This window comes from Pteropus alecto, unplaced genomic scaffold, assembly GCF_000325575.1.
Source record: "Pteropus alecto unplaced genomic scaffold, ASM32557v1 scaffold88, whole genome shotgun sequence".
Lineage (NCBI taxonomy): Eukaryota > Metazoa > Chordata > Mammalia > Chiroptera > Pteropodidae > Pteropus > Pteropus alecto.
The window spans coordinates 11,753,728-11,776,800 of NW_006494611.1; the positions used below are offsets into that span (position 1 = coordinate 11,753,728).

Here is a 23,073-nt window from a genome sequence, read left to right on the forward strand (position 1 = left end):
AGTGTTATCCTGAAGGATTTTTAAAACATACAAGGGAGACTGGCATCAATCTTTGATAAAATGTCCCCTATAAAACTGTGGAAGGCTACAAATATTTTCCCTTACCCGTTCCCTTGAGTACTGGAGCAGCCTGGAGAATGGCTCAGGGAAGTGCTGCCAGCACATGGACTTTTCTTAGTGGACAGATCAAGTACACCGTCTGTAGAGATACAAAGAAACACCTGAGGATATTAAAAACTAGAATCAAATGTGAACTCAATAGGTTAAAATAACAAAGCAATAGGCCCAGTCAATTACGCAGATAAACTAGCCATAATGTGAGTTATGAAATCAATTCATTAATAGAATCAGGACACTGTTCCTCCTGAAGCAACATAAATTTAGCAAAGTTTATTATATCTAATATCTCCAAGTGTTAAATATTTTAATAGGGCAAAAAAAAAGGTAAAGCGTATCACTGCAGATACAGTGAGATATTAGAAACAGCAGTTTTACACAGTATGAGGTTCGGCGATAAAACTATTAGATTTCATTTTCTAAATTTACCTTGATCAAAAAGCATATGAATTTTTAATGCTACAATGTCATACAAATCATAAAACAATTTCTTGAGAGCTAAGTCTACCTGAAACACTAAAAGTACATAACAACTAGACTTAGGAAATTTTAAATTATGTAAAAGTCAAACGACTTTTACATAATTTAAAACCGTATAAAATATGTTTATACGGTTAAATTACATGTATATGCTATACAAGAGAGTCTGTAAGATGAATCGGTTGTTAATTGTTTATAATGTGCATGTATCTTAATTATTCTTTGGACACATCTATAAAAAACTGTGTATTTGTTGTCAAATTTTTGGGAAAAATCTGCAGAGATTCAAAATTCCCTTGCTGATATTTATGAAGGCAAAGTTTTTCAATTAACAAGCTATTATAAATTTGTAAAAAAAAAGGAATGAAGTCTTGATACCTATGAGAGCCTAGAGGTTTAAGATCTTTTTTACAGAAGCTATACCAAATCACAAATTCATGTTTTTAGGACATATAATTAGAAGACTTTCTTGTCCCACAAAGACTTTTTCTCTTCATAGACATGTCCAGAAGAGAAAATTCACAGTCTGGACAACTTTTAAAGTTGCCATTATGTCCAAAATTAACAGAGGAAGATAATATTCAATGCATCTCTGATGTTCAGTTGGCCAGCAGGGAGTCCTTGCTATCTAGTTATGTTAAAATTCACCCCAATATTGAATCCACATAGGACTTATGTCTGAAGGTACTGTCCCTCCTTATTTCAAGCTGTTAGAAATATATAATTGAGTTTATAAACCAAAAAAGCCTACACTCATACAGAATAACTGTTGTCTTTTAGAGTCACTAATATTTCTAAGTACATAATTGTAATTGTATAAAATCAAGTATCCTATTAGATATCTAATCCAATTAGTTATCTAACATGCAAATACACTGCTTAAATATTTCCAACAAAAGACAGTATTATTTAAAGACTTCTAAATCTATCTAATCAAATAGGCAACATAGTTTAAATCTACCACTAAAAATACTGTGATATAAGTGGAAAGCACTAAAATCCATTAGGGAAATATAATTAAAATTTTTTAATTTCATTTGAAATAATCCTATCATCTAGTTCAAATTTCTCTCTTGGTAACAGCATGGTGTCAAAACAACATACCTCTTAAGCATAATCTGAGCTATAAGAAGTTAAATTAGGCTAAGTGTTATCTTTGTATGTTTATCTTCATTATTAATACTTTCAAAACAACCTCTATGCTGTCATTCTTCTGTTGTAAACTTGAAATTTTTAATGCATATTTTGAGTAATGATTTTAATGAAAACTACCATTGTTGTAAAGAAAACAATCCTCAATAAAACAAAAAAGAACCAACTTTGCAACTATGGTAACCAGGTACACTGATCAATGTGAACACAGGACAACTAGGAGGTCTGCTAGGAAATCTCTTAGAACTTAGGAGATTCCGATTGTTGTTCACTACACAGAAACAGAAAAAAAGCAAAGAAAAACTAAAAAAAATTCTTTAATAAGCAACTAAAGCCAGTCCATTAAGTGTAAATCCTTCATAAATTACTTACAATAAAAGAAGTTATTTAAAAGGTTTTTTATAAGAATTAAACTTATTTACTTTGCAAAAATAACATGTATTTCTCATCAATAAACCCAAACATCTCATAAGCTTTCTGAATATTATGAGACAATAAAATCTTATTAGTATAGACCACCAATTTACAATTTTTTATGGTTCAAACAATGGCAGAGTCGAAATGTTCACTTCATCTTTGTGAATTAAAGGTAAAATGAGATCACAAAGCAATAGGCATATTTAATCTATTTAAGAGAGTAAACTTTTCAAATACAAAAAATATTTGCTGAGTGATACTGATAACCTCTTAACCTCTTCACTTAATTAGGATTCTCACCAACAAATTACCTTTCAGAAATACTCTAGGGTTAGTTCACAATACAGTACATGTATGTATGCTTTTATGTATTGATTAAATATTGAATACACCTAACGGCCTGAAATGTGTCTATTGTCTAACCCTGAGTTTTTTTTTAAATTGCAAAAAATACATTTTTGCCTTATGATCTCATTTGCAGAGTATAACTTCTACCTAACAAGACATATTTATTATCAGAAAGGTGCTAATCCTAGAACATTGATGGATAAAGGAAAAAACTTAATTTTTCATAGGGCTTTTGGAAACAGTGGATATGACAATATTTTTGAAAGTATAAATTGCTTATATAAATATCAAGTAACTTAAAGATCATTAACAACTGTAACCACTTAATTTTCCTGGGTTTTACATTAATCGTGACTATGAACTACTGATGGGTAAGGTAACCACTTTACCTGTACTTCATCTCTATCACTGCAGAGTCAGCAATAATTTTACAATCACATTAGTTTTTAGCCTATTATTGCTACTGGTGCCCTACCTACCAATAATTTTTTTCTCCCCAAATTAAAGTATTCTGATTGGACAGAGGAGACCTTGACATCAAACCATACCTTGTTCGCTAGGTTCTGACTGAGACTTTCTGACAGTAAGGTCCAGAGGTGAGTCTTGGTCAGCCATGAGAAGTTTGCTGAGCACAGGGTTCTGAGTAGTTGCAGCCGTGGGAGAGGTGGTGACTGGAGATGCTTTCGGCAGGCTTTGGTTCTTTGTGCTATTGGGCTGGCTGGGGTCCTGAGTAGAGCTATTTTTTGAGGTATATTCAGCAGCAAATTGTTGGATCATTCGCTGCATGATCTCACGGGCCACTAGGGGAATACTGGGGTCGGAGACCCAGGGACTGTCTGTAAACAAAGATTTATTTACTTTTAAAGTGGGACAATGTACTAAAAAATAGACAGCTTTCAAGCAAACATAAAATTTCATTTTTTTTTCTTAAAATGCAATATCCTAAAATAGCATTTCCTCATAGTTGTATTTTTAATCTCTAAGCTTGAGTTGCAGATTTAAAAAAATAAACTTTTCTTGAAATTACTTCTAAACACTCCCCCAGGATTATGAAATCAAAGAGACAAATAGTATATCTTTATGGGCAAGAATCACTTACCTGACACAGAAATCCCCAAATCCTTCTTTTATGAAATAATTATTTCCCCATTTACCATCTATAGATATCTAGTTCCCCCTAGATTTATCTATAGCCATTTCTTCCAGAATTGTTAAAGACTGGATTTATTACTCAGTTCATAAGTGCTTAATTCACTTTCTGTCACAGACTGAAAGCATACCAACATTATAAAAGGATACTTAATTCTCACACTTTAATGTTCACCAGAATCATTCTGAGGGCTTGTAAAAACAGCCTGCTGGGTCCTATCCCCACAGTTACTGACTCAGCAGTTCTAGGGTGAGCTCAAGGCATTTCTAACAAGTTTTCAAATACTGCTGGTCAGGGGACCATAACTTTAGAATTCTTGGACTAGAAGTTTAAAAATGCTCTATCTCAAAAGCCTAAGATCATACACACATTTTCCATGAGTTCTTTAAATACACTCTAAAGAAATAATGAAATAAACATCTAAGTTTCGATTTCTAATCAATGTTAACTTTAAAATAAAGACTATATGAATTCATCAACTCATAAAACTTTCAGCACTAGAAGGGACCTTGCAGGTCAAATGGAGAAAAATAAAAGGGAAAATGTTTTGTATAAATATATTATCACATCTCTTTCATTACCACGTTATCAGGTAGTCTGAGCTTCCCGAGAGCAGAAATTATGTTTGTTTACCACTGTATACTCCAGCACCTAATCTTGCCTGCTGTAAAGTATGCATTCATATTAGCTGAGTAAGAAATGGATCAAATAAATTACTATCAGACGGTTCTTTAAGAAATAAAGGAAATGTGATCTAAAGAGTAAGTGGCCTTTTCACATCTTTATAGCTAGATTAATAGTAGAGCCTTGACTAAAACTCCCCCCTACCCCCGATCTTAATGTTCCATCTGCGATCTTCCCCATTCACACTTCTGAGGCTTTAGAAGATGGTTTTCAGAAAACCAGAGTTTCTTTGGTCTTTTAAAGAAAGATTAACTAGAGAAGGTAAATTACTTTACCATAATATTTTGAAACTGTATGGAATGTAGGTTGATTTATAAACTTAGGAAAAAAACTGACTCATTATTAAAACCTAAAATCTTCACAAAGAACACACACACACCTCCAAACCTCATAGGACTCCTAAAAACAGACGATTCTTTTCTGAAGGACAATACTTAATACCAGAAGATGGTCATAAAGTCAGAATATTTATTTAATTCTCTGAAGTTTAATAACAAAGTTTGCTCTACCGATAACATTTCTGCTACTAAGAAGTATTTCTGACTTTAAGTTTCCTCTCTATACTCTGAGCGTGCAAGATGGTATAGGGATAAAGGTATTCAACTAGGTAAGATTCAGAAGTTGCTACAATCACTGACAATGGTTCCTTAAATGTATTTTTTTAATTACAGTTGACATTCAAGATTATATTAGTTTCAGGTTTTCAGCATTGTGGTTAGATATTTATTTAACCTTAAATGTTTTAATAAACATTTCAGTCATACACTGCTTTTAAAATCTCTACCTACTGAGGTTTCAAATTAATATTCATTTAACTTTTCACTTAAGATCCATGTTTTTACAGAGCATACGATCCTTCAAATGAAAAGACTGTATATAATTTCAAGTTTTAATATATTAGTGTATTTTTCCCCCTGAAAAGTTGGGAAATATATAATACATAGAAAAGAAAGTTTCCAAATAGGAAGCAAAATGAAGTAATTTATGAGATCTTGCGTTTAACTAGATTAATAAATATAATTAAGAGATTTGTAAGAGTCAAATATTTTATGATAAAGACCATAAACTGCTTGTTTTTTAGCTTTAAATGGCTGCAGCATATTTTTGCTTTAAATTTGAGCTTTAAATGGCTGCAGCATATTTTTGCTTCTGTGTTGAATGGCTAACATAATCATGAAACACAATTCATGTTTATGAACTGATGTCATCTCTGCCATTTGAATTTCTATGTCTTTTGAAAGTACGTTGAACACATTTCATTCCTTCACTTAAAATACAACATCTATAAACCTAGCCATGCCTAGGGGAACATGCACAACTGATTCAAATAAAAACAACAAATCAGATCAAAATTAAAAGTACAGAAAAACATGTAAATGCTACCTCACAGCCACTTGCATGTTTTAAAAATGTGAATCCAATTTTTAGAAAAGTGTCAAATTTTCTAAAATGTGACAAAACAAGCTGAAAAGAAATATGATTATGATAGTTATGGAAGGTATACTGTTCTTAAATTGGAATTTATTCAGTCCATACCACAAAAACCTACTTTTATTGCATCTAAGTTTCTACCTAATTATTTATAACATACAACTGCAATACTTGGAAGTAAAAGACAAATTCAAATATCCAAATTATTTATTAAAAACAAAATAGTCTCTTCGGACTAAATTGTCTGTCATATTTCTGGACATTAAACATTTTTGGTATTAATTTGGAGAGTATTAATGTTCATCTTTGAAACATGTCCAAGAGGAGTAATAAAATATCTAAAAATAATATTAATATATAAAGCTAGGAAGAACTTCTAATTGCAAAGCAATAGTTCCTTTTCTGAGCATCATATGCCAGTATTAAATACACAATATTAACCTTACCATAAAATTTTAAATAAGTTTATTCTAAGATTGATTCCAAGGTAAGAATTCCTCCCCTAAAGGCTATGTTTCCGAAAGTTTAATTTCCAAGTAAAATTGTAAAAGCCTCACTGTAAGTTATTCCTACATGACAAAGGGATGGTAATAGTAGAGAAGTAGGCTAGAATTCTCTTTAGGAGTCTGCTTATGATTGATCTTAACTCCTTCTATGCAGAATGGATGAAAAGTGGTTCCTCCATATAAGTTAGGGAGAGGAGTTCATCTTTTCAGTTAATGATATTTACTGGAGGATTAAATTTATGACTCAGTACACATCCTAAAGGAGAGGAAAAGAGGAGCTGTAAAGACATTCATTTAGTTAATAAACTGACAGAACTGATCTATCCAGTCACTTATACTTCAAATGTTAATTTCCTTTAATAAAACAATCAAATGTTCATGAAACTAAGAATACCTTGAACATAAATTTGGAATTCAGGATACTCTATTGGGATAAGGTGAGCACAGGAGCCTTGGTTGAGAGCTTTAGGTCAGAGGGTGCAAAAGGCTATTAAAAAAGAAGTGAGGATGTATTAAAAGATTTAATTTTGTCTAGGGATCTAATGGAAGAAAAATAAAGTGCCACTTTCAATGCACACAATAATTTCGTGCATCTCTTAATTTTATATGACACTTCACCTTATATTCCCTTTTGAAAATATTGATTACATTAAGAAGAAGCCCAGCTGGTCTCCAACAGTAACCAATCTATTAGAATCAACACTTATCATCAGCCTTTTAATTAGTGTACAGGCAAACATCCGCTTTCAAACTTCAGAGGAAAGGAGGGCATTTCCAGATGAATAAGTGTAAACTAGAATATATATGAAGAAATATTAAAGAAAATGAAATCACTGACTCTGCTGAAGATTAAATAAGAACATTCAGGATTATCAAGAATTTATAGGAAACTTTTTTTAAGAACCTGTCATAGTAACCTCCATCTTGAAACTAGAGGAAAGGCATACCTAGGGAATACAAATCCATTTAGAAAGAATATCTTGAAGGTAAAGACTCTTCACTAGAATGGATATGAATGGAAGCTTCCTGAAGGTCTGGCTGATAGCAATTATGCTTTATGGATAGAGAAAAATGTAAAACAAACCGATAAATTTCAAGGAGAAAGATAAATTGAAAAACATAAGAGGTAGAGTTATTAAATGCCACTTCAAATGTATGGGGAAATGTTTTATTTTATAATAATGACTTTCTTTTTCCAATTTTAAAAATTTTAAAAATTTAGTGAAATAAAAGACTATATCAAGGAGAAAAAAAGGCTTGCATATCTAATTTTAAGATATAGCTGTACATTTTCTCTCCAAATAGTATTTCAGTGAGAAATTACTAAAATTTTAGTTGGTTTTATGGTTATCAGTGATAAAAACAGTGACTGTTCATGTGAAAAAATCTGCCTCACAAAATACCATGTACTGAGATCTTACAATTTTCAGACTTTCATAATAATTTTAATAACTATTTAACTAAAACTTACATGGCAACATCACTTCAGAGCAAAATGGAGGGAGAGGGCTGTCTTAACTCTATTCCAAATTTAACTTGACCAAAGAAATATAAAGAATTATAAAGTGTATTATCAGTAAAGAAAAATATTTTTTAAAGCAACTTTAAAAAAATGACATTGATATTAAGGAGATTTATATAAGACAGAAAGATGCTAAGAGTCATTGTTTACTAGAACCAACCTTTTCTATAAAAGACTGCATTGAGGAACTCTTCTGCTTGTCTCTCGAATCGAATGATTTTTGCTTGCTTTTGTTTAAGCAGAGCTTCTTGCCCAGCTTCCGAAGCTGGTTCATCCAGACCGACTAAGTGTCCCTGCAAAAATATTGGTGACATATTTGCACAAGTATCTTTCCCCATTCAGTATCAAAAGCACAAATGCGAAATCAAACACAAATGTTAACAGATAACATAAATGGATTTAATTAAAATATTTTAAAGCTTCAAACCAAGATAAAATTTATCTCCACAAAAGCAAAGTGAATATAAATATACACTCTGAGTGGTTTTTATCCATGTTTTTTGGTTGTGAGTTTTGTACATGCTAATTAAATTGTAATTACTAAAGGAAAAATTTCCTTGCGCATTCAAATATAATGGTTCTTATTACACTATAGTGATAGTTCAGACATTGAAGGCATGTTATATATAATTCACAAACGATTTCCTCAAAGATTCTGAATATACTCAGTGATATCTGCAACAAGTTATGATTTTTCCTATCACCCAAATTGCGTCAACAGCACAACCAAAATACATATTTTGTAAAGACACATGTAGCATCAATTATGTACTGTAAACAAATAGTTCACATATGAAGAAATCCTTTGCATACTCAAACTAAAATAATGATCCCTTAACATTTCCATATAGGACGTATTGTTTGCCACATTTGTTTAAAACTTTTTAAACAAAGTATCTTAAGTTTTATAAATCATTACAAAAACCTTTATTATAGTTATGTTTGAAAACTTTCTCTCTTATGGACTAAAGAAACTATTAAGAAAGTTAACCTTTTAAAATGAATCACAATTAAAATAATTTAATTTTGATATAGATTTAACACTGAAAAGGCATCAGGAACAGGTGCAGGCATACCTCAAAGATATTGCAGAGGTTAGGTTTCTCACAAATGCAATAAAGTGAGTCGTAATCTTTTTGCTGGTGAGAGGGCCTTGCCTTCAATTTGTGAAAAACATAACACCCATAAACTACAATAAAGCCAAGTGCAATAAAATGAGGTATGCCTGTATTAATTAAATAGTCCAATAAAATTCTCAATGGTGTTATACATTAATGTCATTTCAATGTTTAGTGATTTTTAAAAAACATATTACATGTCATAAACTGTAACTCCTTAGTCCTACATGTAGTTAGTTCAGTAAGACTCTCAACAAAATATCTACACTTAAACTACATTTTATGTAGCAGTCAAGCTACTTAAATCAACACAGAGCAACTAACCTAGCATTCAGTAAGGCAGATGCTACATGTTCTTTCTTGAATCAAACTATTAACAATTTTATCAGCCTGGACTCTGAAATATACAGATTACTTTTAGTTGGTTCATATGGATTATAGTCACACCTATGTTTTGTTTTAAAAGTTTTACTGAGATATAATACACATATTATGCAATTTACCCAGTTAAAGTGTAAAATTCAATGTTTATTTTTAGTATATTCACAGAAGTGTGGGACCACCACCATGATCTAATTTTAGAACATTTTCTCTCCCTGTCCCCAAAACCCCTGTACCCATTAACAGTCACTTACATTCTCCCACTTGCCCCAACCCTATGCAACCATTATAAGACCTTTGTCTTTATAGACTGGCTTATTCTGGACATTTCATATAAATAGAATCATACGATATTTGGTTTTTTAGTGACTGACTTCAGAATGTTTTCAAAGTCATCCAAGTTATAGCATGTAGTACTTTTTATTTCCATATAATATCCTATTGTATGAATATACATTTTATCCATTCATCAGTTGATGAACATTTGGATTGTTTCTACTTTTTGGCTACTATGATATGAATAATGCTGCTTTTAATATTTGTGTATAAATTTTTGTGTGCATGTGTATTTTCATTTCTCTTGTAAATATACTTAAGAGTGGAATTTCTGGACTGTACATTAACTATATTTACCATTTTGAAGTGCCAAACCATTTCTCAAAGCAGCTGCACTATTTCATATTGCCTATAACAGTGAGGGTTCCATTTCTCTACAGACTCATGGACACTTGTTATCTTCTTGATTACACTATCCTAGCACATGACAAGTAGTATCTCATGATTTAGAGTTGCATTTCCCTACTGACTAATGCTGAACAGCTTTTCATGTCCTTATTGGTCATTTAAATACTTTTTTTGGAGAAATATCTATCCATATGCTTTGGCCAGTTTTTTACTGGGTTATTTACTTTTTTAATGTTAATTTGTAAGAATTCTTGACATATTCTGGATATAACTCCATTATCAGATACATGATTTGAAAACACTTTTTCCCATCTGGAGCTTTCTTATCATTTCACTAATGCTACTGTTAGTAACACAAAATTTTTAAATTTTAATGAATTCCAATTTACCTGTTTTCTTTTGTCATTTGTGCTTTTGGTATTGTACCTGAAAAACCAGTGGCTAACCTAAGGTCATGACAATTTACTCCTATGTGTTCTTCTAAAAGTTTTATAGTTTTTGGACTTGCTTTTAGGTCTATGATCCATTGAGTAAATTTTTGTATATGGTTTAAGAAAGGGATCCAACTTCCTTTGTGAAAAATCACTGGCCATAAATTTTACTTCTGGACATTCCAATTCTATTTCATTGATCGTTATATCTATCTTTACACCAGTAACACTATCTTGATCACTGTAGTTTTGTAGTAAGTTTTGAAACTGGAAAGTGTGAGTACTCCCAATTTGTTCTTTTATAAGACTGTTTGGCTATTCAGGGTCTCTTGAATTTTCATATGAATTTCAGGCTCGAGCTTGTCAATTTCTGCAAAGAGGACAGCTAAGGTCTTGATGAGGAATACAGTGACTGTACAAATTATTTTGGGGAGTAATGCCATCTTCCTAATACTAAGTCTTCCAAACGATAAACATGGGATATTTTCCCATTTACTTATATCTTCTTTAATTTCCTTCAACAATGTTTTACAATTTAGAGTGTACAAGTCTTTTATATTTTTGTTAAATTTATTCCTATTTTATTCTCTTTGATGCTACTGTAAATTTGTTTTAACTTCATGTTCAGGTTGTTCATTGCTAGTTTATAGGAATATAACTAATTTTTACAGAAAACTGTATTCAGCAACCTTGCTCTTGTTGGGTGGAGTGCTCTACAGATAGATGTATTAGGTCTAGTTGATTCATAGTGTTATTTAAATCTTCCATTTCTGTTGATCTTCTGCCTAAATGCTTTTTTCATTATCGAAAGGGCATGTTGATGTGTCCAACTGTAATTAATGAATTATCTGTTTTCCCCTTCAATTCTGTTGCATTTTTGCTTTATGCATTTTGGGGCTCTGTTGTTGAGGATTTAAGCATTTCTTTCGAATAGGCTGACCCTTTATTCATTAGAAAATGTCCCTCTTTATCTCTAGTTTACTGAAGCCTATTTACCCAGCAGTGTGCAGCCTCTGATATCACTTTCTCAGAGGATGCTGTCTTATGCATCCAGTCTCTTGCTGACCAGGAATGACTGAGTTCAGTCGGATTCTCTCTGGCAGTTTCTTTCTTGGGTCGCTCCCTTTATAAGTTTCTGGCTGATCTGCCTGTAGTAGTAACAAACACCTACCTGTTAGCCACTACAAACTGTTCTACTGATTTTTCCACATCTGGGGGATAAATTACACCACAGTTTGATCCAATAAAAGCGGGACCTTCTTTGTGAGGGCAGGGTATTGCCAGTCTTTAAGGACAGCTCCAATCCTAGGAGGGTTCTTCTTATAGTTGTCTTTTTTCTGATTCTGTTAAACTTCTAACTTGTTTGCCATTTCACTTGTTGCTACTATTATCATGGAGCTACTAGCCTTCTCTTAATTGTTCACCACAAAGATCATCATCATTTTCAATATCTTTTTGCAAGCTCTTTCAAATAAAGTCAGTTCCCTTGGGAAAGTTACAGAGTTCTGTTCTTAAGGCCTGCCTCTTCCTTAAGAAGAACCTATGTGCCACTGCACAGGAACTAGATGACTTGCCCCTCCTGGCACAGAACTTTTGCCTATGAATGAGGGCTGGCCCAAGGCAACTGGGAGCCAGTTATTATCAGCCTGCTGCTTCTGGAGCAGACTTCCACTCTTCCGTAAAGGCTGAGTGGGGGAAGACCTTTTGACATCACCTGCCTAGAAGCAGCATCTGCAACAAGTAGCTAGAAGGTATGAGAGGTGTCCACAGTCTGCCTTCCCTTCCTACTCAGAGGAGAGCTTCTCTGAAGCTGAGCTCAAGGAGGTGGATGAAGAGTGAATTATGGTCCAAATGCCACAGATTCTTGTTGTTCTTACAGAGATTTAACAGATTTTTTTGAATAAATGACTCTCCATTTGCCATATGACCTTAAGATGAACTATTTCTATAGTTTAAATGGTTGCTTTAAAATGATTTTCACCAGTTAAATGGCTGTTTCACTGTCTTTATCCAGAATAATCAAAGATGAAAAATACAACACAAAATCACTACTTTTTTCAACTGCATATGGTCACCATGTTAAAAATTTATAACGATGTATAAACAAAATATAGTTCATCCTCCCTCACTGTACATACGTGTACCAAAATTAAATAAACCAAAGCTAATAGAGCTAATAAAGCTAATATAATCACGAGAAGACAGGAAGTTAAAGAAAACAATTCATGTCATTTCCCCTCCCCCACATCTAAATTCCAAAAGGAGTCATTATCTTTGGTATGACAAAATATAACAAAATGATATGACATACTCTTCTGTAAATCAAAAACAACTGTTTTTTACTTATTACCAATACTTATTAAGGAACAAGCTGTTGACCCAGAATGAAACAGGAATAAAGTTGGAGAACTGAAATTTGAACTGAAATTTTTATCTCCTAGGAGTTTGTTTTCCTTCAAGATTCAGGAATTGGTCCACCTACACTGGTTGATTCATAGCCAGAGGTGATTCTGTCATATCAGAATCTACTATGAGCTTCTTAAAAGCAATATATACTTAAACATACTCCCTTTGATTCTGTAGCTCTGGGGTAGGGAATAGTTATTATAAAGCTCCTTCTTTAATAAAGAACTGAAAAAAGCATCCTCAGTATCATACTTTAAACATTATTTTATATTTACGATAAGTCTTAGTATTTGGGAAGGCAAATCCCCACTTGTTATTTATATTTTCCAAAATGTCCTAGCCATTTTAGCTTTATTCTTTCAGATTATATTTTAAATTGCTTAGTCAGCTTTGTTCCCACCACCACCAGCTCCCCAGAGAAGACTGTGCTTTTGATCTAAATAATGTTATACTTAGAAAGCAATTCAGGAATAAGTAACATCCTTAAAAATATTCAGTCTTCTCTTTTAAGAACTGCTTTATATTTACCCAGTGGGCTTTAATAGATCGCAATTAAAATTGTTGTTTATTCATACAGTTCCCATATATTATTTTACATTTTTACTGTCATTATGAAAAGGACGTTTCCTTTATTTTCTAACCACTAGTGCTGGCACAAGTGAAGAATGTGTGTATAAAACCTAATTTTGTATATGGCCTTCAGGGAAAAGTGTAGGTGATCTATCCTCAAGTTGCTATGTTTTGTTAGTCTTATCAGTTTGTATCAATTTTCCAATATCTGTGAGGGTGGAAGAAGGAAGTAGAGGAAAACAGAACTGTAGAAGCTGCTGACACTTGGTGATCTAAATGATTGATCACCCATAGCAGGTAAAGAGAGATACTGAACAGGTTGGGATCTTCAACAGAAAAGACCTTAAGTTCTTTACTAGGCTTTGGTTATCTCTACCTACATAATCCATGATAACATACTCTTATCATCCTTTACTACTTTTTAGGGGGGAACAGCAATAAAACAAATATCCAAAAGATGTTTTCAAATAAGGAGACTGTACTTTTCTCTACAACTTAAAGTAGCTGTCTTTCTGAACAATTAGAAATACTAAAGGAAATTATTCAGGCTAAAGAGAAATGACACTACAAAACACTGCTGAAAGAACTTAACAAAGACATAAATAAAGATGAGATAAACCATGATCATAAACTGCAAGATTCGACATTGTTAATGTAGCCTTTCTCTCTAAATTGATCTATAGATTCAAGCAATCCTAATCAAAATTCTAAAAATCTCTTATGTAGAAAAGTCGAGCACCTAGATTAGCAAAACAAGTTTGAAAAACAAAATTGAAGGACTTGATTTCCAGATATAAAGATACAATAATCAAGACATTGTGGTATTGATAATAAGAACAGACACATAGTTCAATGGTACAGAAGAGAGTCCAGAAATACAGTCACATACATGTATATGGTCAACAGACTTAACAAAGATGCTAAGGTAATTCAGTGGGATAAAGGAAGGTCTTTTCAACAAATGCTGCTAGAACAATTGGATCTTAGAGAATATAATAAATCTCAACATCTCACACCATATAGAAAAATTAGCTAGAAATGACTCAGATGTCAAAATGAGTTAATACGAAATTTCTAGAAGAAAATGAGATTTTGTGTTTAACACTGAATTAGGCAAAGATTTCTTAAACAGAAAAAAACATGAATTTTAAGAGAAAAAAACTGACAAAGGGATTTATACAGAATGTATAAAACTACAGCTTAATAAGTTTTTTAAAATGGGTAAAAAAATTCAAATAAATGTTTCACACAGGATATGTACACAGAAAAATGCTCAACATCACTAGTCATCAGGGAAATAAAAATTAAAATCACAATGTGGTACCACTACAGATCCACTAAAATGGCTAAAATAAAAAAGACCAACATCAAATGTTGGCAAGATGTAGAACAATGGAACTCCCATACATTGCTGATGGAAACACAAAATGGTTCAGTCACTTTGGTGAACCATATAGTCATATCTTATAAAGTTAAATATACAATTGCAGGTCTTTGGAAACATGGCAGAGTGAGAGATGTCCCCAGATCTCTCCCCTTGAAACAATAAGCTGACATCTAAAACTCAACAAAAAGACCCAAACTGCACACCAGCATGTCTAAGCGTGAGATATGCACATAAGATTAAAAATAAATAAATAAATAAAAATGCAATATTACCTGGTCATCCTAATTCTGGATGTCTATCTCAGAGAAACGAAAATATATGCTCAAAAACTGACTGACTCTTTCTTCCTCTCCCCTCTCCCTTCTCTCTCTTTCTCTGTGTGTGTGTGTGTGTGTGTGTGTGCGCGCGTGTGTGTGTAAGAAGTAAGCAAGCTGGAGCCAACAGTGGTCTAGAATGCTGACCTACTCTTTTTGAAAAAAATTTTATTATTAATTTCAAGTATACAGTACATTGGTTAAATATTTATATAGATTATGAAACAATCCCCAATTACTCTTTTTCTCCTCTGGCTCTACACATAGCCATTACATTACTGCTGACTGCATTCTCCATGCCGTGCTTCCCCATCCCTATGACCATATATCAACTACTAATTTGTACTTCTTTAACCCTTCACCCCATTCTCCCAGCCCCCCAAATCCCTCCCTTATGTATGCCCAAAGACTTATATATAAGTCAAATAGCCAACATCTGGAATTAATTCAAAAATCCATAAAAAAGTGAATGAATAAATAGTGGCATATCCAAGCTATGGAGACCTACTCAGCAATAAAAAGGACAAAAGATTATATATGAAAGAATGAGTATCAAAAAATTATGCTGTGACAGAAGTCAAATACAAAAGACTACATACTATATCATTCCTACTACGTAAAATTCTAGAAAAGGCAAAACTACAGTGATTACTTGAGTCTGGGAAAGGGACTGACTACAAAGGGAGATGAGAACACTTTTTAGAGTGAGGGAACAGTCCCATACCTTGATTATGCTGGTAGTTATAAGGAGCATACATTTATCAAAATCCATTAATCTGTACTTAAATGGATGAATTTTATTGTACATAAATATTACCTCAATAAAGAAATCGTTAAAAATAGGTGCAGGGTATTAAAGATACTAGATACTGAATGTATCGCTGAATTTTGACTCGAATTAACCACTTGAAATCAAAGAAATAATCTTTATTTACATTTTCAAAGTCACAAAGGAATGTGATACTTATTTTCAAAACCTCATGTGAATATCTTTTTCCTCAAGCAACCATACTTTTATGGTGAAAAACAAAATCTTTTACTTGCCATATACTTCTTTGCATAGTATTCTAAATAGATATACTGTCAGTGGCTATAAATTGATGGCATTTCACTATTTTTGTTATATTCTTAGATATAAATCAAGATAAAGAGGTTGACTGTGGTCCAACAGTTACTATTGTCTACTAAATTGACACTGTGTGCTTCATGATGTGATGCACTGACAAGGATATAACATCACTTATTTAATATTTCTGCTAAAAAATCATAACCTGAATTTAATCATGAAGAAACATCAAAAGACTTAAACTGAGAGATATTCTAAAAAACAAATGGCCTGTATTCTTCCAAAATGTTAATGTTATTAAAAATAAATAGGTAAAAGGATGAAAAACCATTCTAGATTAAAGGAGACTAAGGAGTAATAAAAATCAAAATCAATGAGGGAGCCTAAACTGTATTTTGAACTAAAGGAGGGAGTAAAAAACTATAAAATCTTCAGGACAACTGGTAAAATTTGAATGCGATTTCATAGATTAGATAATATTATACCAAAGTTAACTTTCCTTATTTTTGGTTAACTACTGTATAGTTAAGTGGATATGCTGCTTCTTAGGACACGGGGAAATATATGTGGAAATATTTAAGAGTAAAGAGGTATGAAGGGTATGACGTTTACAAATAATTCTCTCATGTTCAAGAAAATGTATGTGTGCTATATGTAATATTTATGAGACAGAAAAAATAAGAATGAAAAATAATGCAAATGTGGCAAAATGTTAACTGTTAAATCTAGGTAAAGAGTTTTTGTACTATTCTTGTAATTTTTCTGTAAAAGTAAAATTATTTTGAGTAAAAAGCTTTGTAGGGTAGACAAATGCTGAACCCCACTTTTCTCCTACAAGCAAGATCTCCTTTGTCTCCCTCCCACCTTTTCCTCCATAATCCCAGCTGTCTTGCCATTAAATTATATTTGTGTGTTATGGGTTGCTCTGACACACAGTTTGAGGAAGAAGAGCAAAAAGAATAATAAACAGGATGTAGAAGTTAACTTTCAGGCTTCTATTAGTAACTCAAAGACATGATGAAGATATTCAAAACAGAATGAGAAATTTTTAGGCTTTAAAGAACACATACAGCCTTTGCTATATATCTCCTTTAAAAAAAGAAGTTCTTCAGCTTGCAGGCATTACAAAAAATAGGCTGTGAGCTCAATTTGGAGACAGGCTATAGTTTGCTGACCCTTGAGATAGAGAATTATTAAAATTCTCCAAGAACTATAACAAATGTAGTGCCACTGAAATAGCAAGGACATTACTGAAAAAAAAATTATATCAGCATGGAAGTTAGTTCTTAGGGCAATAAACAGTTAAAAGTTAAACTTCATACAAAAAATAAAGATTAATATTTTTTAAAGTTTCATTTGTAACTCTAATATTTGTCACCTTATATGAGTGTGGGTGTTCTGGGGGATAAAAGTAGGGGAGGATGCTTACATAGTTGATTATATTGTTTTTGAGAAAGACTATCTCAAGAAAAGAAATGGAAGAAATAATGACGAGTTTCACTTAGGAAAAGTAAGATGACCTACATTTCAGGATTGTCACACAAAACGAAGGGGTGACATTTCAGAGTCATTCCTGTCTTAATTCAAGATCTTGCTTTCTCTGTGCCTGAATTAATTTAAATGATATATTTTTAAAAATTCATACTATATGTTATAGAAAACCTGGGAATCAGAAGCATGTGTATAGAATAACTCTGTAAGAGAGGCCTACCTGCGTAGATCATGGGTCTATAGCTATAGCCAAGTCTGCTACCCACGGCTTACTGACATTTCAAGCAATGAGCTAAAAAGAACTGACAATATTCAACTTATTGATTTAAATGCCACTCTCCTACGTCTTTTTATTTTAAATGCCAGCAAGTCTTAGGGAAAATGGCTCCACCATTTTAAATGCTCAAACTCTTTAAGGTCAGTTATCTAAAAAGAAATCTTCTTACTTCATGTAAATGACTGCTTTTTACATTAACAAAATATGAATTGCTGTGCTTAATGCAATTTTTACAGTATGTCAGAGTTACCTTCGATTTTGTTAAGCAGACTATCAAGTTAAAAAAAAAAAAACCAGAAAAAGAACAAAGGTTGAAGCCTGAAGAATTAAATATGGTATTTAAAATGTATAACAAATTTACCATGAGTAATTTTGCTAACTGCTATTACTGTTCATGGAAATTAGTGTAAGTGGCAAGTGATTATTACTACCATTATATTTAACTGACCAGTATCTATAACCAGCATTTGTTATTATAGTTATTCTTCTGTTGTACATGTACGATTTATTAAAAACACTAAAAGATAAATGTAAGCTACCCCCACAGTCAAAAGCAATGCTTTCTTATATTCTACAGGTTGGAAATTAAAAGTTTATACTCTCTCAATTTTCATCCACAACCCAATTTTGATCAGAAGATTTTTGAATTTCTATCTGCTCGCCATGCCTGTGAACGTCCATAGATGCCCAAGACAATAATAAACACAGGGAAATCCAAATGCATGTTTGAGACAATGGTACTATAACCCAAGGCTGAGGGTAATCTTGTCTTTTTCTAAACTCCTACAGCACTTTATCTATACTGCTCTGAGAGCACTAGTTTTATAACCTGTATTGTATTTAATATATTACATATATGTATTCATTACCTCGTCCACTAGACTATAAATTTCTTGAAAGTAGCTGGTGCTTTTGACATACTAAGAGTGAAATACATCGTTGTTGATTTTAACCTCAGAATAAAAAAAAAAAAAGAAAGAAAATTTAAAAATAAATAAATAAAAAGGCATCACTTCTTGGCCTTTTGGCTAATATCAAATGTAGAAATAAAAAGGCAATGTTAAGATGTCAATACTACCTCAAAATCATGTACTGATTTAACGTAACCCCTATCAAAATTCCAATGGTGTTTTTTGTAGAAATACAAAAATCCAAAACAATCTTGGAAAAGGAAAACAAAGCTGGAGATAGTACACTTCCTAATTTTAAAACATATTAGAAAGCTACAGTAATCAAAACAATATGGTACTGTCATAAAGATGGACACAAGAGAATAATGGAATAGAATAGAGCATCCAGAAATAAATTCCCATATAAGTGGTCAAATGATTTTTGACAGTGGTTATAAGACCATTCAATGAGGAAAAAGATACTCTTTCCAACAAATGGTACTGGGAAAACTGAATATACATATGCATAAACACGAAGCTGGATCCTTACCTTATACCATATACAAAAATCAACTCAAAATGGAACAAATACCTAAAACTATAAAACCCTTAGAAGAAAATAGGGGAAAAGCTTCATAACATTAGATTTGGCAATGATTTTTTAGACATGACAACCAAAAGAATATGCAACAAAACTAAAAATAGATTGGACTACATAAATTTTTTAAAAATTCCTATGCATCAAAGGACACAATTAACAGAGTAAAAAGACAACCTACAAAATGGGAAAAAGTATTCACAAATCATATTTGATCAGGGGTTGATATTCAGAAAGAACGCCTACAACTAACTCAACAACAAAAAACTCGAATGGGTAAAGGATGTGACAGACATTTCTCTGAAGAATATATACAAATGGCCAACAAGCACATGAAAAGATACTCAGTATTTCTAATCATCAGGGAATGCACATGAAAACCACAATGAGATACCACCTCACATCTATTAGGATGGCTACTATAAAAACAAAAAAACAGAATATAACGAATGTTGGCAAGGATGTGGATAAACTGCATTTCTTATGCACTGTCGGTAGGAATGTAAAATGGTACAGTCCAGCAGTTCCCAGCCTTTTTGGCACCAGAGATCAGTGCTCCTATGAGAATCTCATGTCTGATGATCTAAGGTGGAGCTGAGGCAGTGATGCTAGCGCTGGCTGCAAATACAGATTAAGCTGTGCTTGCTTATCTGCCACTCATCCCTTGCTGTGCAGCCCAGCTCCTAACAGCCCATGAACCAGTACCAGTCCACAGCCTGGGGGTTGGGAAGAGTTTGGTGGTCCCTCAAGAAATTAAAATCTATCACATGATCTTGCAATTCCACTTCTGGGTATACACCCAAAAGAACTGAAAGCATAATCTTGAAGAAATATTTGAACACCAATGTTCACAGCAGCATTATTTACTAAAGGTGGAAGCAACCCAAGTCTCCACTGTTAGATGAATAAACAAAATGTAGTATCTACAATGAAATATTTCTTCCTTTAAAAAAGGAAATTTTGAAACATGCTACAAACATGGCTAAACCTTGAGGACATTATGCTAAGTGAAATAAGCTACAGAATGACAAATACTGTATAATTCCACTTATACGAGGTACCTAGAGTAGTCAAACTCATAGGCACATAAAGTAGAATGGTGGTTGCCAGGGCCTGACGGAAGGGGAAATGGGGAGTTAAGGGTTTAGAGTTTCACTTTTGCAAGATAAAAAGAGTTCTGGAGATTGGCTATACATTATGAATGTACATAACACTACTGAACTGTACACTTCAAACTGGCTAAGATAGTAAATTTTATGTTAGGTAAATTTTACAATACAAAAAAATAAAAAAAAAATAAGGCACAATCTATGGATAAATGCAAACAATTTCAAAAAGTACAGTACCCTAATAAAGATTAGGGGAAGAAGAAATAAAAGCAGAACAAAAATGCTCTTAAAATGAAGGAGAAAGAACAAAGAGACAGACTAATGTGTAAATATCAGTTCAAAAGAAATGAAGGGGAAAAAAAAAAAGAAAAAAGAAAAAAAGTGAGACCTCTACCCATGGCCAGGAAGAAATAAAAGACTTACTCAATACAAGACATTCAAATGAGACACTAAGGGGCTCAATACAATAATTTTTTCTAACAAATTTTTGTATAACCAGGAATACTCTAAACTTTTCCAGGGCTTTAATTATAAGATTCTCCTCATTAAAGCTGGGAGAGGGGGAAAAAAAACTCAAGCAAGACTTCAAAAACAGATTTTTCTGAGAATCACACAATTTTAGAGCTGAAAAGTGGCTCAATGTCTATCTATTGGAACTGCAAGTATGAAGTACAAAAAATATCAAATCTGTCTATTTGGTATTTGTGAATATCTAGTACAAAAAAATTGCATTTTACATTGACAAAATATGAATGACACAGACAAAAATAAGATTTAAAAAATCCAAGCTTTAGTAATTTTTCCCTATTTAAAAAATATATTGAGAAAGAATAAAGTTGGATGCATCATGCTTCCTGATTTCAAACTTTATCACAAAGCTATAGTAATCAAAATAATGAAATTGGCATAAAAACAGACACACAGATCAATGGAATAGAATAGAAAGCCCAGAAATAGACCTACTCATATATGGTCAATTAATTTATGACAAAGGAGCTGAGAATATACAATGAGGAAAGGACTGTCTCTTCAATAAATGGCGTTAGGAAAACTTGACAGCCACATGCAAAAAAATGAAACCATACACAAAAATGAACTCAAAATTAATTAAAGACTTGAATATAAGACCTGAAACTATAAAATTCTCAGAAAAAAAACAGATTCTGACATCGGTCTTGACAATAAGTTTTTGGATTTGACATCAAAAGCAAAGGCAACAAAAGCAAAAAAAGCAAGTGGAACTATACATCAAACTAAAAAGTTTCTACAAAGCTAAGAAAACCATAAACAAAATGAAAAGCAACCTACTGAATGGGAGAAAATATCTGCAAGTCATGTATTTGATAAGAGGTTAAAATATCCCAAATATATTAAAACTCATACAAATCAATAGCAAACCAATTTAAAAATGGACAGATGATCTGAAAAGACAATTTTCCAAGGATGACATAGCCCACAGGTAAATGAAAAGGTGTTCGATATTACTTATCATCGAGAAAATGCAATTTAAACCACAATGAGGTATCACTTCACACTTGTTAGAATGGCTATTATCAAGAAGACAGGAAATAACAAGTTCTGATGGGAATGTAAATTAGTGCAGTCACTATGGAAAAAGAGTATGGATGTTCTTCAAAACTTGAAAACAGAACTACCATATGATCCAGCAATTCCACTTCTGAGTATTTATCTAAAGGAAAAAAAAACACTAACTCGAAAGATACATGCACCCCCCCGCCATGTTCACTGCAGCATTCTTTACAATAGCCAAAATATGGAAGCAACCTAAGTGTCCACAGATGGATGAATGATTAAGGAAAATGTGGTTGGTTAGTTGGTCAGTCAGTCAGTCAGTCTGTCTGTCCACACACACACACACACACACAGAAATATTACTCAGCCACAAAAAAAGAAATCTTGCCATTTGTAACAACATGGATGAACCCTGAAATAAGTGAAATAAGTCAGAGAAAGACAAATATTTTATGATCTCTCCTATATGTGGAACCTAAAACAAACCTAACTCATAAATGCAGAAAACAGATTGGTGGTTGCCAGGGTGTGGGTGCAAAACAGGTGAGGGTACCCAGAAGGTACAAACTTTCAGTTATAAAATAAGTAAGTCCTGGGGATATAATGTACAGTATAGTGGTGATAGTTAATACAATATATATTGTATATATAAAAGGTGCTAAGAATAAATCTTAAGTTTTCATCACAAGATTAAAATATATAACTATGTATGGTGATAAATGTTAACTAGACTTATGGTGATCATTTTTCGATATATACAAATACTGAATCATTATGTTGTATATCTGAAACTGATGTTATATGTCAATTATATCTCAATTAAAAAAATAACCAATAAAAATGTATCGCTGGACAAGGCCATCTTATTAATTTTCTTGACGCTATCTTTTTGTTGCTGATAGAACTAGAAAACTCCAAGCAGCATTCAACTGAGAGGAATACAGCTACTATAGCCTATGCACTCTTATTAAATCTTTTTAAACACCACCTTCATATCTGAGAGTTCCTCAC

General features: G+C 32.6%; 1 protein-coding gene across 4 annotated transcripts in view; it reads right to left on the bottom strand.

Annotated features, from left to right (window-relative positions):
- LCOR (ligand dependent nuclear receptor corepressor) overlaps positions 1-23,073 on the bottom strand; it is a 112,249-nt gene that overhangs the window by 33,660 nt on the left and 55,516 nt on the right. For all 4 annotated transcript variants that reach the window (XM_006925917.3, XM_025042343.1, XM_015599890.2 and 1 more), the window contains 3 exons: positions 7,968-8,100; positions 3,063-3,350; positions 106-199 (listed from right to left, as the gene is read on the bottom strand). In XM_006925917.3, the coding sequence (XP_006925979.2) occupies positions 106-199; positions 3,063-3,350; positions 7,968-8,100 (515 nt within the window). The remainder of the gene's footprint in view (positions 1-105; positions 200-3,062; positions 3,351-7,967; positions 8,101-23,073) is intronic.